Below are 19,974 nucleotides of genomic sequence, written 5' to 3' on the forward strand. Positions count from 1 at the left end.
ATATATCTCTCAAACTCCCTGAGCCCAGTACAAACACCACCTGGAAAGTCTCCGATAAGGGGACGGCCGTTCAAGGTTACTGAAAGCGCAGGAGTCAAAAGAATTTCTTTGTTCCCCTGCAACTTTCGGGCTATAAAAAGCAAACGCTCGCATTGTTCGGGGCCCTCTTGTATACTGTGTAAAGGAGGGACCAAGTTCGAACTTGTAGTAAAGATCCTTGCCGCTTGGCTTTGACTCTGGACTCTGGTGGTCTTCTTTGGGGAACAAACAGTCTGGGCATAACACTGGGAACTGCTTGGGCAAACCTGCCTCCCTTTCTATTCAAAGTCATTCTTCTGCTCACTGAGATAAATGCATATCTGATTGGCTCCTTTGGAGAGGCTAATCAGAAACTCAAAGGAATGTAACCATTTGTTGCTTATCTACCTATGACCTAGAAGCCCCCTCCGCACTTTGTCGTCCCACCTTTGCTTTGAGTTGTTTGGCCTTTCCAGACCAAACCAATGTTCATCTTACATATACTGATCGATGTCTCATGTCTCCCTAAAATGTATAAAACCAAGCTGTGCTCGGACCACCTTGGGCACATGTCGTCAGGACCTCCTGAGGCTGTGTCACGGGCGCGCGTCCTTAACTTTGGCAAAATAAACTTCCTAAATTGACTGAGATCTGTCTCAGACTGGGGTTTGCAATAATAAGACAAATTCTACAGATGTAAAACTGAAGGGGAGAGAAGACATGTGAGTCATCTTCAAGTACGACTGCCAATCTCAGGAGGCTATTAGCAGAGGAAAACTCCTTTCCTACGCAAGCATGGATGGACCATCTCTACTAACTGCCCTACATGTATGACCCAGAGTTGCAGATAGGGGTAGCAGTCCCGGGAGGAGGAAATCTGGGCAGTCCAAGCTACATCTATTTTCTGTATACCAAAAAATGGGGCTTTGCTTAGATTCAGCCTCAGTACAGCTAGAGGCAGTGGCTAACGATTCTTATTCCCAAAGAATTTTGAACAAGTTTTTTCTGTTCCTGCCAAAAAGTGAGCTGTGTAAACCTAACCAAGTGCAAATAGCTTTCTGAATTTAATTATGATTTCTTACTAAAGAAACACTGATTTGTCTGTTTCCTTCTTTTTTCTTTCATTCCTTCCTTCCTTCTTCCTTTTTAAGTAAAACTCCTGTTTTTGACAACTCTTCAGCAACCAAATTAGATGATGAGGTAAAAATACATAATCTGTCAAAAGCTCAAATCACAGGATGATACAACATTCCTGAGAAAAAGTCAATTTCATTTAAAAAGCTCATTAATACTGTCAATCAAAAATAAACTCTGAGCAGAGAATGATTCCACAAATCATTACTAGGTTGGCTATAATCTTGTTTCTTCACTTTAAATTACATTCATGAATACTGCATTATATATAAAGATAGGGCAATAATACTCACTGGGAACACAATTAGGCAAAAAGCTTATTGATTACTTATTTGAATATTCACTAGGGGACAAAGCACTTGTTGGCATAAAACTCTTAAGGAAATATAATTTATGTTTAATTATTCAGAATATTAATCCTCCTAAAACTTCAAAAGGCAAAGAATTCCAGTAATGTAAATTTTTTCCTTAAGATAGCTCCAAATCAGAATTCTGTTGAATGAAAACAAGACAAAACAAAATATAACACAACAGTGGAGATGTATGATGCTTAATATACTAATTCTGAGGAACTAAAATAATCTCACTTAAAATAGCCAGCCAGATAATAAGTATATAAGCACCTCAGGAGACTCTTTTTTTTTGAAAAGCATTTTAAAAATTAAAATTTAAAGATATTATGTATTTTACTAAGGTTTATATCCTTAGTAAAATAAATAAGAGATTTGCTTATGATCTCTGTTTAGAAGTGCAAGAGCCAGACTTTACTTTAAATGAGCAAAGGCACTTCAAGAGAAAATACATGAAAACTGATACATAAAAATGTCCTACTGTCAAATATGTCAACACAAATGCATGGATAGGAATATATAATTTGCCTCCTTCTTACTATCACACTTCTCATAAATCTCTACTTAACCCTTCTGCTTTCTTCTGAAGCATGAATCTAAGATACCAGATAGAAGTTGCTTTTACACTAGCAATTCCAATATTCTCATTCCACAGAGACAAAACATATAATTTCTTCCAATTCTAGAACATCTTTTAAGGCCACATTGTCCATGTAATTATGATTAATTATTAACACAGTTTATGCATTAGATTTCTTATTTTTAAACTTCAAATTCACAAAAATTTACAGATAAAAGATTTTAGATGTTTCTCAGAGTATTTCAGAATTTTAATAAAATGGATCTTCAGCCAGGACTATCTAGAATACTATTAGCTATTTATGTAGTTGACTACATAGGTGGAAATTCTTTAGCTCTGTTTTTTTAAAAAAGGGACATGATGTCCAATTTCTAAACTAAAGGTCAACAGCATAAATGCCAGAAAAGTACTGTCCCTATGGCTTCCTGCTACAATGGCTATTAAATCTAAGTCAGGCCGTGTCATTCCATGGCTCAAAGTCCACCATCTCCCCTGCCTACCGTGCAATATCACGCACAGTAGAAGACAAATCCTTACATGGTCCACAACCCCTTCCAGATCCACCCTGCCCCCACCAGGGTTTGTTCCTGGCTCACAGTGCTCCTACCACACTGGCCTCCCTGCTCTGTAAGCACACCAGGAATGCTCTGCCTTAGGGCACTTGCACTGTGCCTGGAAAACTCTCCTCTGGAAATCCTTATCCCATACCCTTCTCCCAGTCCTGGCATTCCCTGCTTTATTTTCTCTGGAGCACTCAGCAGTACCTTTTAACATACTATATAATTAACATTTTTGTCTGTCTGTCTCCTCTAGAATACGTACTCTGAGAAGGCAAGTATTTGCCTGTTTCCTTCAATGCTGTCTCTCTCAGTGCTTACAAGTGTTAGCACGTAATAGGTGCTCAATTCATTTACCGATCGAATATATGAATAAATGACTTTGCTCTTCCCCAAGTGCAGAATTTTAGTCAGTAGTATTGTTCTAAACTCCAAACCCAGCAAGTTCGGCATCAGTCTGTTCCTTCTGTTGTTGGAGTCTCTCTTTTGGTTTATATTCTCTATTCCCAACACTATCTTCCTGGCTCAACACTTGATTTCATCTGAATTATTACTTTAGGTTCTTAATTAAATTTCCTTCATCTAATCTTTTCCCATGCTTGAGGAATGCTGGAGGTCCCTATAGGTCATCTTTTTCAACGTAATTTCTCACTGCCCTAGAATAGGAAATTTCTGCTTCGGTCACACTTAACCTCATTGTCCTAGGACAAGCGTATATTTTTCCCACCTTTGTCTGCACATCTCTCTCCCCATCCCTGGAATGCCCTTCCTCTTATTTCTGGTTTATTTAATTGCACTCATTATTTAAACTCAACTGAAGTTCAATATCGTCCATGAAGTTTCCCCCACGGCCTCAAGACAGGGATTTTCCTTGTCTATACTGCCACACACTGAAAATTCATTTCCAGTTTAGTGTTTAATTTTTTGCTGATTGTTTTATGCATGATTCTTCCCAGTCAGATTTAAAGCTCATTAGGGTAGAGCTTATTAGGTAGGCCCCAGGTGCCTGGAATAGTGGAATGCTTGCTTAATAAAGAGACACTTTGTATTTCCTTAACAGAACAGATTATAAATCCACAGAGGGCAAATATCTCACTTATAATCCTCATACTTCCTTGTTTCTATACTGTACATAAAGAAACTCAGGAAATAAGCATAACATTTAACTAAATCGACTGATGCTTCAGGCTACAGTATGGCTTAATATTTTTCCATACTGAAGTTTAAAATTTAGCTCTCCTTTATCCAAGTAAATAAAATGAATGTTATCACTGGTAGACAGCACTGACTAATTTTCTGCTCTGCTAAGAACGTACTGCAGTATTTTAAATTTGGGGAACTGAACACATGACCTCTTGATTCTAAAAGATAATGCTCTATTCTCAGTGAGTAAATGATGGCAAATCCATACCTTTGTTAGTCCTTCATATTTTCCATAATCTGTACTCTTTAGCCACTCCATCAGCTTGGCATATCGGAGCAAATCTCTATGAAATGGATGATGGTTGGGTAAAGTCAGTTCAACAGAGTGTTGAGCAAGAGTCGAACTCTGATCATGACCCTAAAGTGAGTAAATAAGTAAATAAATATAATCGACAGTACAAAGACATATTGTTACAATAAAAAGTCTAAACTCTAAACAATGACCAAAATGTGGCCAAGCCAAACCAATAAGACATAGAAAAATAAAAATAATTAAGAATACAGAAAAATAAAAACCAAATACTTAGACAACTTTTATATCCTGTGTCTATCAAATGAACATTACCACAAGATAATCATAAACACGCAAGAATGGCACTCTGATAAATCAACTACTCATTCCGTCTTCTAAAGGAATGAAGATGGAACGTTTTAATGAAGCTTCTCTCTCTCATACCATATTTCACAATTTACCAAGCAAATGACCTTCTTGATATAGCTTGAATTAAGAAACACAAATAGAAAAATCATTCAAAATAGTCTATACTTATGGTATTCCCCTTAGAGTTTATAATATTTAAAACAACAGATAAAAAAACGTAGACTATAAAGTCTTAGAGCTTGGAATTGGAACCTTGGTCATCTGAGTCTTACTTCTGTCTTGGAGCAGATTCAAATTGAAAATACAATTTCCCTACAACAAGCAAAAGGCAAAACAAGACAGATTTATTTGATGTAATTTTCACTCAACCTAATTTGCCTAAATAGTCAGAAGTTATTTGTCAGCATTTTGTGAAAATTTTATTAAAATTACACAGACTGCTGGAGTTTTGGAACTAGTTAACTCATTTCCTGGTAAGGTTACCTAAAGCAAATTATGAATGTGTATTATACTCATTGGTATACATTAGCTTAATAAGCATCCTGAATTTAAAGAATTTAAATTCTTTTAAGTTGAAAGGAATTTCTTTCACCTAATTTATATACTTTACTATATACACAAAATAACCTAGTGGTTATGAATTTTAAAAAAATTTCTTTTAAATACAGAGTATTCAGAAAGAATCATTTCTGGCCTAGAGGAATGAGCAGTTCCCTGGTAACTGAGAAAGAAAGACGGAAGTGTAAGACATGCCAAGTACAAAAACCCACATCACTATCCATGTTCCTTCTTCATAAACATTTTCAAATCAGTCTGTTGGAAAATTTTCTTCATGTGAGAATACATCCCCAATTTAAAATGGAAATTAAAAAGAAAAAAGGAAGGACCCATTATACAGAAATTACATATAAAACGGTAGAAAACAACCAATATACTTCTCAGATTCATCTTACTGATATCTACTTAGGTTAACTTGGGAAACTGAACTAGAGATGGCAGAAAAATATCACAAAACGAGACTGACCAGTTCAAAATAACAAGAACTAAAACACGGGGCAACAGAAGTTCACAGCTACCACAGATGTTATACACGAGGTGTATCAATAGGTCCATAATCCCTTTCTGTAATTCTGACATCCAAAAAGCTCTGAAAACTCAGACTAAGCTTGGCACCAGAACAATTTTCATGGTAAAACGTGACCTGAACTGACATGGGCCTATTTATAGTGTTTAGAGTGACTATTCATATTTTTTGTTGCAAAAACATGTGCTTAGAGTGATTATATAATATACAGTATATATACTGTATTGCTTTTCTAAAATCTGAAAAATTCTAAAAACCCACCTGACCCCAAGAATTCTGGATAACAAAGCGTGAACCTATGTGAATGTTTTTTATGGGTGGCTACCTGAATATAAAACAATCACATCTTTCAAAAGAATCAAGGAGGACTAAGAGCTAAAGTGTTGAAGAATGAAACAATTCTATGTATTTAGAATGCCTGGGCCACCACATCTTTTCTGCAAAGGCTAACAATAAAGATGAACAAAATTAATAATATTAAGTAAAATACACAGGTATTACCATTGGACAATTACCTATTTCTATGTTGCCGAAGGTCAATATAAACATTCTATTACAGAAATGTTTTTTAACCAACATGTCAGAAGGATAATCAGGATTCTACAGCATCACATGTATTAGATACTAGGCGGATATAGATATTATAGTTTTAGGTCTACAAATGTCTCCAAATTGTTTTATTTTTTAAAAATTTATTTTTATTTTTATTAATAGAGATGGGGTCTCACTGTGTTGCCCAGGTTGCCCTCAAACTCTTGAGCTCAAGTTATCCGCCCACCTCAGCCTCCCGAAGTGCTGAATTCCAGGTGTGAGCCCCTGCGCCTGGTCTAAACCGTGTGCCTTAATTGGTCACGCTGATTAAAGGGAAGAATATTTGACAGACTTGTATCATACAAATGTTTAGCAAATAGTTTTTATTAGTAACAATGTATCATTATCCAAAACAATCTTCCTCATTATTTTTTCTCAATGATTCAAGACTCAAAATTATTGTCTATGTTCTTCTACTGCTGTTTACTCAGGCACAAATGTCAATTAACTTGTTCAAGGTAACCCAGCGAGGAGGTAGGAGAGTCAGGATTTGGAACCCAGGAAGTTTGGCTCTAGTGTCTGCACTCTTAAGCACTTTGCTATAGTGACTTTTTAAAAGAAATGATACATTGGGGTCAAAGTTTGAATAAATTTTCAAGATTTGGAATTCTTTCTTTCCATTATGACATACTTATTCTTGTTTTCTTAAAAATCTGAGCAAAGTTTGAACAAACCTCACAAAAATGAATCTTAATCACAATTCTTTCTAAGCTTTTAACCAGAGATCATCAATCCATGTTTACAAAAATGTGACATATGCTTAAGGAAACAATTTTGTAAAAGAAATTGAATATTGGTGGTCTACAATACAAGTTTTATTTTATTATAGCTTGTTTCTGTATACGTATGTTGAAAGAAAAATTTCTAAACTTAAGCATATGGTAAAAAGTTCCACAACTTTGGTTTTTTCCTGGTTGTACTTTTAGTTCAGTGCATTTCAGTTCATTTTCATTTTCTCTAATTTACGTGCATAATCAGTCTCATCATGTTGCTAAAGGCAAAAGTAGATAAAATCATGAGGTCTCTGTAGAACCAAAGGGGGAAACAAAAGGCAAAGAGAGTAGTTATCAAAATAAATCTTTCAAGAAACAACCAAAACCATTTTTTAAATGACATATTCTTTATGCAAATATTTCCTGAATTTCATTAACCTTAATTTGACTGTCTGTTTTCAATATCATAATCCTAATTAGTGTAACTGGCCAAATTTTCATACCTGATCTTTCTAGATACACAAATTCCCAGTAAATGTAAAAATTATGGGCAAGAGCCTATAATTTCAATGGAAGTTGAGTGTGTAAGATCTGAAAGATCTAAAAGAAGCTAACTAATCTTTATGCAACATTACTCTCATACTATATTACAGTGAGTTTTATATTAAAATACACTTCAAGTTTCACTAAAGTATAGATAACACAGAAGTATTAATAGGAAAGCTGCATCACAGATAGCATGCTCTGAATCAGTGATTCCCAAATGCAAGATGTTTTTCCTGGCCTATAGCAATAAGAAAAAGTACAATGAAAGAAGTGAGTCCTTCATAAAGGTAAACATATTAATTTTTAAAATCTGAAAGGAAATTCTTATTCTTTTAGTGCCAAAATGTCATTTTAAAACGAAAAGATAATGAAAGTGGATAATAGTATTTCCTTTTCAAGGTCTTTATTTGGTAAAAATAAAAAAATTGGTGATTTGGTCAGTCTCCAAATTTTATTTCTTTTAGTTTTACTAAGTTGTGAATTTTAAAAAGACTGAGAATCAGTGCTTTGAAATTACTGTTATATTGTGAACAGATTTTTTCACTGGATTCTTCAGTATAATATTTGTAAATATTGTAACTATACATTTGCTATAAACTGTATTGCATGGACTCAGTTCAAGTCCTACCTTATCTGCGATTCCTTCCATATCTGACTCCTTAAATTCTCAATAAACTCACTTTTGATTAAACCTTTTTAGCACTTACAGTCCACAGTTCTACAATTAGCAATATATTACACACATTGCTAATGTATATTAGTCTTAACTCCTTACAAAGAGTAAGTACATTAGTTTTAACTTCTTCTTACAAGCATCTTGAGGGTACGAACTATTTCTTATTCTCACATATGGTAGACAGTGAGTACATAATAAGCATACAATGAAAATTTTGTGATTGCCAAAGAGGTGTACCATATTATTTTAATCAACTTTCCCAGCTTGTGCCCCTACCAGGAATAGACATACCCATGTTTCTCAACAATTTTGCTAGGTGACCTGATGCACTGAATGCAACACTAAGAAAATCTCTTTCTTATGCGTGGGATATCTTCTTCCACCTTTTTTGGCACATCCTAGGTTGTCACAGCATTCTGGTATTTAACATGCATCATTCACATGTAATAACACATATTAGCTTTTCAGAAACGGGAAGCATTCATTTTAAACGAAGCCATTAGTTTACAAGGCAAGAAGCAAAATCATAAATAACTGCAGGTTACAACAAACAGTTAAGGGTACAGAAAAGACTATTGTTTATTGGCTGATATTTTCAATACTATCTACAAATGTGGATAACATAATTGTCAACAGTGTCATTTTTACAAACTAAGGAACTGTATAGGAATAGATGTTATTGTAGTAATTACCTAAGAAAAACACGAATTAGTAGTTCCTATGTGACATCTAAGCTTACTTTTTTCTTGACACTTTTCAGGTCAAGTGGAATGTTAAGGGAATTTCTCTGATTTCCCCTTACTGTGCTTTTAGTTAGGTGGTCTTCCTTTATGCTCCCACAGTCTCACCACCATAACATTTATCCCTCTTGAGTATATTATTTGTTTGTCTCCCTTCCCTAGACTGTGAACTACCTGAGGACAGGACTGGTCTCTCATTTATCCCAAGTCAATGTCTGGTATGTACCTCAACCACCTGGCAATACTAAATAAATGAAGGAGTAATATTACTATTATTACTAAATGAAGAATACTACTACTATTTATTACTAAATAAATGAAGTGAGTTGAAAAAATGACAGAAAGAAAAGCAAGCAGAATGAGATTAAATGCCTTTTTGGCCCAAATAGTCTCTACTATGGGACATTAAAAACCGGCTACGAATGTGGTTAACAAGTAGCTTAAATCAGTAAGTTATAATCTGTAAAGATTCTGCTGCTGTTAAGTTTAGCAAACTCTATAGAAAAAAAAAAAAACAAAACAGAATCAGAGAAGCTTGAGCCAAATTTGATGTACTCACAGGAACCGAAAGAAAGTAGGACCTGTTATAGAGTTGAAGGAGGGCCTGAGTAAACTAATTGGAAATAAAATATAGTAAATACAATTGTTTTAGAATATTGCAAAGTGAAAATAAAGTAAAAATCCACTGTTTTCAGGCAGTATTTCTTGATGAACAAGCTATCCCCCCAATTTTTTTTCATTCAGTAACTCTAATAAAATAAAAGGGACTTTTAAAAGAGATGAAAAAATAAGAAACCTAATTTATTACATTAGATATTAAAATGGCTTTTATTCAAATCTCCCAAAGGTACTCTTAATATTTTTAATAACAATATTATTACCACACTCTTAATTATAACATCCTTCTCCATATAAAAATATAGGCAAAGCATTTATATGAAGATTAGATCAACTGAAATTTATGGTTGAGCTATAGTCATTTTCTTAACAAGCATAACAAGCATACTATGTTCTAAGTACATAGAACTTACAAAACATTTAAGACACTGAATCAAGTCCTAAGTCTCACCTCAAAATATTGAAAAATAAAACAAGTCCAATAGTAAACATCTAACAAGTTTGGACTTACTTTTATAAGTAAAAATATCTAAGTAGTATATGCAATTAATATGCACAGTTATTTGATTTCTAGAATCAGAGAGCATCAGCTGAAGGGAACTAGACTGTCTACTGAAAGAGGCAGCTGAGGCCCAAAATACATCTATGAGCAAAGAGGCACCTATTTCAAAATATTAAAATCAAATATGTGAAGGAATTGATTGCAACCCCAATTAAACATTATTAACCTTTTTGTGGAAATGTAAGGTTAAGATAATACATAAATAAGCTATAGGAACATGCTCGTCTTAATAATAAAATAAAATTACCTGTTGAACAAAAACATTGTTGAGGTGACTCGCCAGTCTCCGGGCAAAAAGCTCTCGCAAATCACTGAATCGCTGCTGTTGCTGTTTGACTGCCAGAAGCATGTCATGGCCTGATACAGAATGACATTTTGTGACCAGTTTAACGGGTAAAAAGATTTCCTTGATGTTTAATGGAACATTAAACATATCTAAAGTTTTGAATAACCCCTAAGTTGTATGAGTGTATTCATTTACCTGATAAAAATTAAGCAGGAGAAAAATGGGACTGCACAGTGGTTCTCAAAGTGTGGTCTTGCCTCACCATCGCCTGGGAATTGTTAGAAATGTGGATTCTAAAGCCTCAGCCCAGATCTGCTGAATCTGGGGCTGGGGCCAGGCAATCTATGTTTTTAACAAGACCTCTAGGGATTCTGATGGACACTCAAGTTTTGAAATCCCTGCCTAGAAAAACCTTACGCTCTCTGGTCTAACCAAAGCACCTACTTTCTGCTGGGTTCTGCGGATAGTACTAAATAAAGATCCTGGTGTTGACTATAGTCATTGAGGTCAACTAGAAGGAGGAACTGAAGTAAAAAAGTTCATAGTATCAATAGAAATAAGCGGGAAATCAGTGAAACTTGAATAGCTAATAATGTAACCCTAAACCACTTGTCTCACGTATTTCTTGTCAAAATCTTTATAACAAGTTACAGGCTTAGTCTCAGATTCTTGGTCACATTTTTGTCATTTCTAATGAACATACCTGGTCGAAGAGCTACATTCATGCACTGCAGAAGGGCATCAGCAGCATTGGTGCAGGCCTCAATGCCTCTGGAAGAAGCAAGATCTCCTTCCTGAAGGGCCTTTATATGACCTTTGGCCAAGTCCATGTGGTTCTAGAATATATGCAAACATACCATTTGCATGTGTAATTCTGGGAAATTTACAGGCAAGATGCTACTCAATCCTATCATTAGGTCTTTGGAATTAATTTAAATCCTGTTCTCATAAGGAAATTAGAAAATGTTTACAAATGGGTTTTATATATCATCACTAGTTTTTTTTGTTGGTGGTGGTGGTAATTTATGATCATACTTACCACAAGGAACTCTATCTCAGATAGGAGTTTTACATTATTAGTGTTACTAAGATGAATTAGGTGGTTGCTTTCAGAGATCTGATCCATTTGTTCTTTTACACTTTGGAGCATTTCCTCATAACTGCTCAGCTTCAATTCAATCTGATCTACCTCCTTTAGAGCCTCATCTAGCAATTTCATCAAGATGTTGACTTGTTTTTCAGATGCCATGATTGACTGGATGTTAGCCTACAAAGTTAAAGACCAAAACAAGCAAACAAAAAACACAACATTTCATGTTACTTAAGTGTGTAAAAGAATAAAGGTGAAATGTTGCTAAATTTCCTTTAAAGTAGAGTAACAAAAATTGATATATACCTACACATCTACTTTAGTTTATCACTTTATGGTCTTCCATGTTTTACACAGTATTTCATGCAGTCATGCAGGTACATTTGCCTCTTTATCAATGTTTTTTTTTTTTTTTTTGAGACGGAGCCTCGCTCTGCCGCCCAGGCTGGAGTGCAGTGGCCGGATCTCAGCTCACTGCAAGCTCCGCCTCCCGGGTTCACGCCATTCTCCTGCCTCAGCCTCCCGAGCAGCTGGGACTACAGGCGCCCGCCACCACGCCCGGCTAGTTTTTTGTATTTTTAAAGTAGAGACGGGGTTTCACCGTGTCAGCCAGGATGGTCTCAATCTCCTGACCTCGTGATCCGCCCGTCTCGGCCTCCCAAAGTGCTGGGATTACAGGCTTGAGCCACCGCGCCCGGCCTATCAATGTTAAATTGATACACATGCCTTAGGATTTTATACTTCCACAGACTGCACAAGTAAGGTTCCAGAATGCACAAGTACAGTGCCAGAATGTATCATCAGTAATGGCACATTCTCATTTCTATACATTTAGGAGGCATTAGGCCATGTTATCTCTAACATTTCCTCCAATTCTACCAGCTAGAAATTTTCTTAACATCTATGTGAAACACTAAATAAGAGCATAATCACCTATGTGATATCTTAGTTGAGAAAGCAGCGGTGGTATACCAGACTCCGAAGGACACATGAAACTAATTTATAACTGTAGTATGAAGGGAACTAGTAACAGGACGTAGAAGAGCATATGGCTGATAGATAGCTCCTTCTATCATCTTTTTTCTTTTCTCTTTCATTTGCAACTCTGTTTTTCTTCTTCCCCAGGCAAAGCAGTAACAAACCATCATCCCCTCATCACTATTTTCTAAATGATTCTAACTACTGATTCTGAATTCCCTGAAATAAGGAAACTGCCAAATCCAAAATTAAACTGCAAAGCAATATGCTGACTTGGAACATATATACAATATTAATTAGAACAAAAAATATAAATCACTAAGCCATATTAAAAAGGCAAGTAACATGGTATGATGAAAAACCTGGACCAGAAATTTAAAGAATATCATTGTACAGCTGATGCTGTGGTTTCACACGTTATTTATATACTATTCACAGTAAATAAAATATAAGTGCAATACAACTTTAAGAGTCAGCAGGGCTCAGAAGCCACTGACACACTGACATCTCTTAAGTAACAGAGCTGGCGTTTGAATCTGCCCAGGATAATTTCTTTCTTAACATCTTAAAATCATTTCTAGGCTTTGCTTTCAGTGAGCTCTGTAAACTTGTAAGCTTGGACTATTTATATAATCTCTCTGGGCCTGAGTCAGACCCCATAACTTCTGTACCTTTCATGTACATAACACTAAAATTTAAGTCTTTAAAATGTTCCTTATCCTCTGAGGGATTTCTTAAATGCTTACCTTTTCTTAAAACCAGAACAAACCCAAATGATTTTAGACTATTCTAGCATAAGAGATGCTGCGCATTTGATTTTTTTGTTTTGTTCTGTTTTGTTTTGTTCTGAGACAGTGTCACTCTGTCACCCAGGCTGGAGTGCAGTGGCACGATCTCAGTTCACGGCAACCTTGGTCTTCCAGGTTCAAGCGATTCTTGTGCCTCAGCCTCCCGAGTAGCTGGGACCACAGCAACATGCCACCATGTCTGGCTAATTTTTTTTTTTTTTTTTTAAGTAGAGATGGGGTTTTGCCATGTTGGCCAGGCTCGTCTCGAATTCCTGACCTCAGGTGATCTGCTCACCTCAGACTCCCAAAGTGTTGAGATTACAGCTGTGAATCACTGCACCCAGCAGGTGCTGTGCATTTGAATTACACTCAAAAACTGCATACAAAACAAAAAGCTCTATTCTAAAACATTTTAGCAGAGAAGTCACAGATCTCTTTCTCTGGCTCTCCTGTTTTCACCACACTCCCTCCACTCTTCTTTGGTAAATGTTTCACATATTTTAGCCACATTTCTCTTTTCATACTTCATCCCTATTTTTTTCAAACCACACACACACACACAAATGCTATTCTTTGGCACTGAACTATTCCGACATGTTTCAGAGGCTGAGTGAATCAACTTCCAAGATGTTCTCTGGCCTACGTTTTACTTCATCACCTCATATCAAGAACCTCTCCAAATCCAGCATCTCAGCCAACTGTCTTCATTGGCTTAATAGGAATAGTTCATCTTTTGAACAAGAACAGTAAAAGACTGATGGTAGCTGGTAACGTGCTTATAGATAAAGATGGCAATAACACACTATAAAGGCTTAAATGCTGAGGTAGCACAGTATGAACATCATTAGCCTTCTCAATCCACTATACATCACTTATTCATAGATTTCAAGAAAGTCTTACCCCATCTAGCACCTGCAGCTCTCTGGACAATTTTTCTGCAAAGGCTTCTGCATTCGAGATTGCATATTCACAGCCTTCCATCATTATTTCAATATCCTGTTCTTCTCTTGCATTTAACTCTTGGTATTCATCTACTACTTCTTCATCACCTCCTGTCACACTCTGATTTTCTCCACTTGGAACAGATTCTTAAAGAGCGTAAAAATTCAAAGTAAAATAGTCAAAAAAGTAGAAAAGACTGTAACATAATACATATAGCTAGGTATAGTTATAAACACAGGTCACATTTAGCAGCTGAAAAAGAGGAAAGAATGATTCAAACCATATGAAAAAATCGAACTTTATTTTTATAAATTTCATATGTTAATGAAATAAAGTCTTAAAAAATAAATAAAAAGCATGCAGTGTAATGCACTAACTTACAAGTGTTACAACAGGCTTTCACCACAATTTCTCAAAATACAATTAAGCTAAAATGTAAAAACAAAACACAAAAACCGGTGGAAACAAACCTAAACATTTTTTCGTACCTGATGTGGCTGTTGCTCTAACAAAACAATGACTATGAATTCAGTACACACAAAAACAATTTTCTTTCCTTTTATTCCCAGGTGAAATTTTTCTTTTGTTACTTTTGTTACTTTCATCTTCGGTATGTATATTTTTGCCAAATAATTTTTAATTAAAATGAAAAATGCATCTATAATCCATAATTTATTTTGGTCACTAGAATATTAACTGAATTTTTTGTTTAAAAAAATTTCACAGGCATTGATAACATTTCTAAAGATAAGTTACAGAAGCTTTCTCAATAACTCTAATGTAAGAGCAACAACAACATGGCTGTTTGAAATTATAAAAAGTTAAACAGGCTTCAAGCTTTATAACAAAAGACCAAGAGGTCAAATTTGAAATGCTTTCTAGATGTTTCAGTTCATTTTTTTTTTTGGAGGAAATACACTAGCATGTGAACCCTGTATATAAAGCTTGAGGTTAAGAGAGGTAAAATGAAAGAAATAATTTTTAACTCCTAAGATGTTATTTTACCACTCTAAATAAAGTTGGCAATTTCATAGACTTAATGGGGCATGATTTAAATTACAAACTCTGGATGCTTTTAGTATTCATTATTTTATAGGAAAATGAATATTTACATTCAGCATAACCTGAAATACGTTAATTTGTCCCAGAACAAAAACCAGCTAATTTGAAGTAACACAAGATTTACTCTTAAGAATGGTAATAAATTAGGCAGATTTAGATAACATCCCATAAAAAAAAGAAGACTAAAACTTTTGGTACAGGCAATTACAGATTTCAGTATATAAGTTTCTTAGAGAGATATTACCGAACTCCTTGTACTTTCAATGAGTCCATTTAGTTCACTGCGGAAAAAGTTCCACTGTCACGTGTGACCGCTTATTAGCCACTAGGGGGCAGGGACTGCCCAAATCATTCTGTACAGGTCCTTAAACAAGTAGACTTAAACAAATACTTTACATGATTATAATTAACTGCTTCAGAAGTATTTTCTAATGATATGTCCTTTGAAAACCAATAATAAACACTATCATTAATTTTATTACTATGTAGATTTTTAAAATAAATTTGTCCCAGTACATAATTTCATAAAATATACAACCAACGGTAATACAACAATGGCAACTAATAAAAACATATGGAATAGAAGAAGAAAAGGTGTTACGCACCTTCTGTAACTTTAGGCAGTTCTGGAGAGTAAAAAGGTATGAAAAAAGCAGAGGAAAGTAAGCAAAGAATATTAGCTGGGTAGAAAAGTAAACAGGCTTAAATTTTAAAATACTACCCATATCTCATTTGAACTTCATGTTAAATTAAAGTTCAAAAGACAGCCAAATCAACTACAAAGTGGAAAGATTCATAAGAAGTTAAATTTGCAGTGTTCATTCTTCTTACTCACTTTCTGATAGTGACTACAAATATATTTATCTTTCTATTTTCTCTTAGTCTTTTAAGAAACAGTACTAACTAATCCTTAGAGGAGAAACCTGGGAAACTAATCATTTCCTGGGGATTATATTTAGGTCAGTTGTGACTCATGCATTTAGTCTAGTTATGTTACTCAAGGCCTGAAAGCTTCACCCAGACACTCCCTCACAAAGGATTAGTCACAAAACACGGTAAGAAAGGACAAGATTGAGGCAAGTAAAAAATCACACAAAATAACAGTTCAAGCTGGCATTTAAGGATTCAAGTCAAAGATTTTTTTTTTTTAAAGCTGGTTGCAAGTAAAAGAATGAAAAAGGCCACCAAATAAAAGCTTCACTCTACTTCAACTGCTGAAAAGTCCTCTTTTACAAACCTTATTCTGCTGAGGAGCCCCATTATTTAACTTACATATTCAATTGTCAACAATAAAAACTACCAAGTTGCCACTGCTAGCATTTATAATCAAAACAGTCTTACTTAACTATTGAGCTCTTAAATGGGGGTGGTAATAATTTTTTATTTCTTTTCTAACATTACCCAAAACTTAGAGACATTTTTTTTTTTAATGGGAATTAAAGGCTGTGATTTCAAGGCTCATAAAACAAGTTTGTAGACGTTAATAAAGCTATTCCCTGAACTCCACTAAACCAAAGCAAGAGTTATTGATGGATAGCAAGTGATTTTCAAAATGAGATCCTTAAGGATCTTCTCAGTATTCTTAAAATCAATCTCAATTATGGTTAATGTTTGCAAACACGAACATGTCTATACTCTTGTTTTAGGGCCTAAAAAATTAAATACCTTTTTTTTTTTTATGTTAGACACTTCATTTTCAAAAACAGTACTACTCTTCTCACTGATTTTGGTAATATTTCTTAATGAGACAGATCCAGGTAGGTTATGTATTTTTCTATATGATTGTCCTAAAATATACTGGTTTCAAATCATCTTACACAATAAATAACATCTGGAAATGCATAATATTTGAAGACAGAACAGCAAGCTTGTGAATCACTGAATCACTGACTCATCAGAATGTTCAACCCTGAAATGGTAAAAAAAAAATAAAAGCCATTCAAAGCAAATTAAACCACAATTCAAGGCATGAAAAGTTACCATAAATTTCTTGAAGGTCATTCCCTCAACACACTCAATTACCAAGAAGTTGGGGACTAGTGCAGGTGAGATGGCAACCCTGGGGATTCCTACATAAGACCAGCACTACTGGTGCCTGACAGATGTGACTTGTCTCTGCCAGTGCCAAGCATTAAGCCTAAAATCAGCAGCAGACTCACTAATTACTAAGTGCTATCTTACAATGTTTATATCTTTAGGAAAGAAATTTTAAAAGTAGAGAAAATCTCATTGTATATTTTCACTAATTAACGGCAGAGTTTTTGTCTTATAACACAAAACGATGCACAGTAACATTCCTGAAGATATACTGATCAAAAATATTCTAATAAACTTCATGTCTAAGGACTTTATACTGGTAACATAATAATAGCTAATATTTACTGAGCACTTACTATGTACCTGGCACTGTTCTTACTATGTTCATATATTAAGTAATTTAATCCTCATAACAAGCCTATGAGGTAGATACTATTATTATCTCTAGTTCTGAGATAAGGGAAACCGAAACATAGAGAGTAAGTATCAATGCAAAGTCATACAGCTAGTTAATGGCAAAGCCAGGATTTGAACCCAAGAAGTCTGACTCCAGAGCTATGTTCTTAACCACTACATCTACCCTCTGTACAAAAATTACTGCTACAAGGATATTTGTCCCAGAGCTGTTTAAAAGAAGCAATGATTGGAAAATTAAAAATAAATGATTAGTTAAATAACATGGTATATCCATATAATAAGATACTGTGGTGCCACTGAAAATAATGTTGGGGTAAGTATTCAGTAACATGAAAAATGTTCATGATGCATACGTGGAAAAGTACGTTAAAAAATGTAATGTAAATTTCTTTATCTTAAAAAGGTGTTTATGCACAGGAAAAAGACTAGATGAATATCTAACAAAGTGCTAATAGTAGTTATCGCTGAAGAATAAGTGGTTTTTATTTATTTATCATAATGTATTAATATTCTACAATAAAGCATATTTCTGCAATAAGAGAAATTATTTTAAAGTTCTTTTACAATAAGATAATTCAGTATTTTAATTAACTTGAATGATGTCAAATTATATATTCACTTAAAGATATAATTGATTTTTACATATACATTTTTATTTAACTTTACCTTCCAAAAGCTGTGAGCTAACATTGACAAAATCAATTTTCTTCCGGAGATATCGCTGATTCAATTTCCAAATGCATGAAATAAATGCATTCTTTTCAGCAGTGCTGCTGGCAACCCATTTATATATTTTTTCGAAGTGTAAATCAAATTCAGGATTTTCCTAAAATAAAAATACACAAAAGATATTATTTTTGATCACATCCTTTTACATTGTTAATGTAAAATCTACATTAAAAAAAGGAATTTCTGCTGTTTTTGGAAAATAAAGGGTATTAAAAATCAGCTAAGCAACTGGAAGAAAAGGGTTTGGAGAATTCAATTTATAGCAAAAAGTTTACCACCCCATAGAAGCTGGATGAAAAAACAACATACTGTTGTGGTCATTTTCTTCCTATGCCCTTTAGGTCTATGAGCAGAAGTATAGGATGATATATTAATGGCTTTGTGGCTTAGCTTCCTCATCAGTAAGACTACAATGGTCTTTAGCTTTGACATGGATCTAATTTTTCTTTTTAAATTGCCTACTGAGTTTTAGTTATAAATTTTCTTTAATAATGTACTACTATTCAAAACCGTAATTGGACATTAACTCCCTAATAAGGACTATATTTTCTAAGCATAAAACTTGAGAAAAATGCAGTGTATATCCTGGTGTACGGTGTACTTTCTAAGAACAAGTGAGGTGAAAAGCAGAGATTGCTCCTAATTATTTACTATTTAGAAAATAAGGAATGATCAAAGATATCTCAAAAGCTAAAAGTGCTGCTGGTCTTAAAGTTTATTTTTTTGAGACAGGGTCTCATTTTGTTGCCAAGGCTACAATGCAGTGGTGCAGTCATGGTTCACTGCAGCCTCGACCTCCTGGGCTCAGGCAAACCTCCCGCCTCAGCCTCCTGAGTAGCTGGGCCCATAGACACATACCAGCATGCCTAATTTTTAAAATTTTTGTGTAGAGACAAGATATCCCCATGTTACCCAGTTGATCCTCCTGCTTCGGCCTCCCAAAGTGCTGGCATTACAGGCATGAGCCCTGTTCCTGGCTGAAAGTTCTTTCATGTGACAAAGAAGCTCAACCAATCTGAGAGAATTACACTATACTTTCTACAAGTCTCTTAAGCCACGTTACAGCAATAATCCACGCCAGGCTAATATTTCTCCCTTGAATGAACAGAACTACTTGACTATTATATAAAAAACCAGGTTGGGCTTGGTGGCTCACACCTGTAATCCTAGCACTTTGGGAGGCCGAGGTGGGTAGATTGCTTGAACCCAGGAATTTGAGACCAGCCTGGGCAACATGGCAAAGCCCTTCTCTACAAAAAACACAAAAATTAGCCAGGTGTAGTGGCATGTACCTGTAGTCCCAGCTACTTGGGAAGCTGAGGTGGGAGGATGGCTTGAGCCTGGAAGGTGGAGGCTGCAGTGAGCCAAGATTGTGCCACCGCACTCCAGCCTGGGTGGCAGTGTGAGACCCTGTCTCAAAACAAACAAGCAAACAAACAAACAAACTTATGGATGTATACTTCACATCCAAGGAATTAAAAAATAGGCTAAAATATTCTTAATGTTCTACAGGATAAAAGAATAATAATATATTTGATTCATTTAAAGTGTTATTTGGGGGAAATATAAATACATTAAAATAAGGGAAGTTAAATCAGATTTTTACTGTGAAGAATTGGAATCTCTTAGGAATCAGGATTTGACCTTTGGTACAACAATCATATTACAGCAG

The 19,974-nt window shown here is 34.9% G+C and overlaps 1 protein-coding gene across 15 annotated transcripts in view; it reads right to left on the reverse strand.

Annotated features, from left to right (window-relative positions):
• Positions 1 to 19,974, reverse strand: part of EXOC1 (exocyst complex component 1) — a 53,037-nt gene that overhangs the window by 24,366 nt on the left and 8,697 nt on the right. For 4 of the 15 annotated variants that reach the window (XM_074039972.1, XM_074039970.1, XM_074039973.1 and 1 more), the window contains exons 4-10: positions 18,240 to 18,399; positions 14,016 to 14,203; positions 11,299 to 11,526; positions 10,963 to 11,095; positions 10,221 to 10,330; positions 9,353 to 9,406; positions 4,051 to 4,200 (exon numbers count right to left, since the gene is read on the reverse strand). In XM_074039972.1, coding sequence (XP_073896073.1) covers positions 4,051 to 4,200; positions 9,353 to 9,406; positions 10,221 to 10,330; positions 10,963 to 11,095; positions 11,299 to 11,526; positions 14,016 to 14,203; positions 18,240 to 18,399 — 1,023 coding nt within the window. Of the gene's footprint in view, positions 1 to 4,050; positions 4,201 to 9,352; positions 9,407 to 10,220; positions 10,331 to 10,962; positions 11,096 to 11,298; positions 11,527 to 14,015; positions 14,204 to 15,724; positions 15,746 to 18,239; positions 18,400 to 19,974 lie in introns of all 15 variants that reach the window. The other 11 variants (XM_074039974.1, XM_074039971.1, XM_015450454.4 and 8 more) reach the window with 3 other exon arrangements.

This window comes from Macaca fascicularis, chromosome 5 (assembly GCF_037993035.2).
Source record: "Macaca fascicularis isolate 582-1 chromosome 5, T2T-MFA8v1.1".
Classification (NCBI taxonomy): domain Eukaryota; kingdom Metazoa; phylum Chordata; class Mammalia; order Primates; family Cercopithecidae; genus Macaca; species Macaca fascicularis.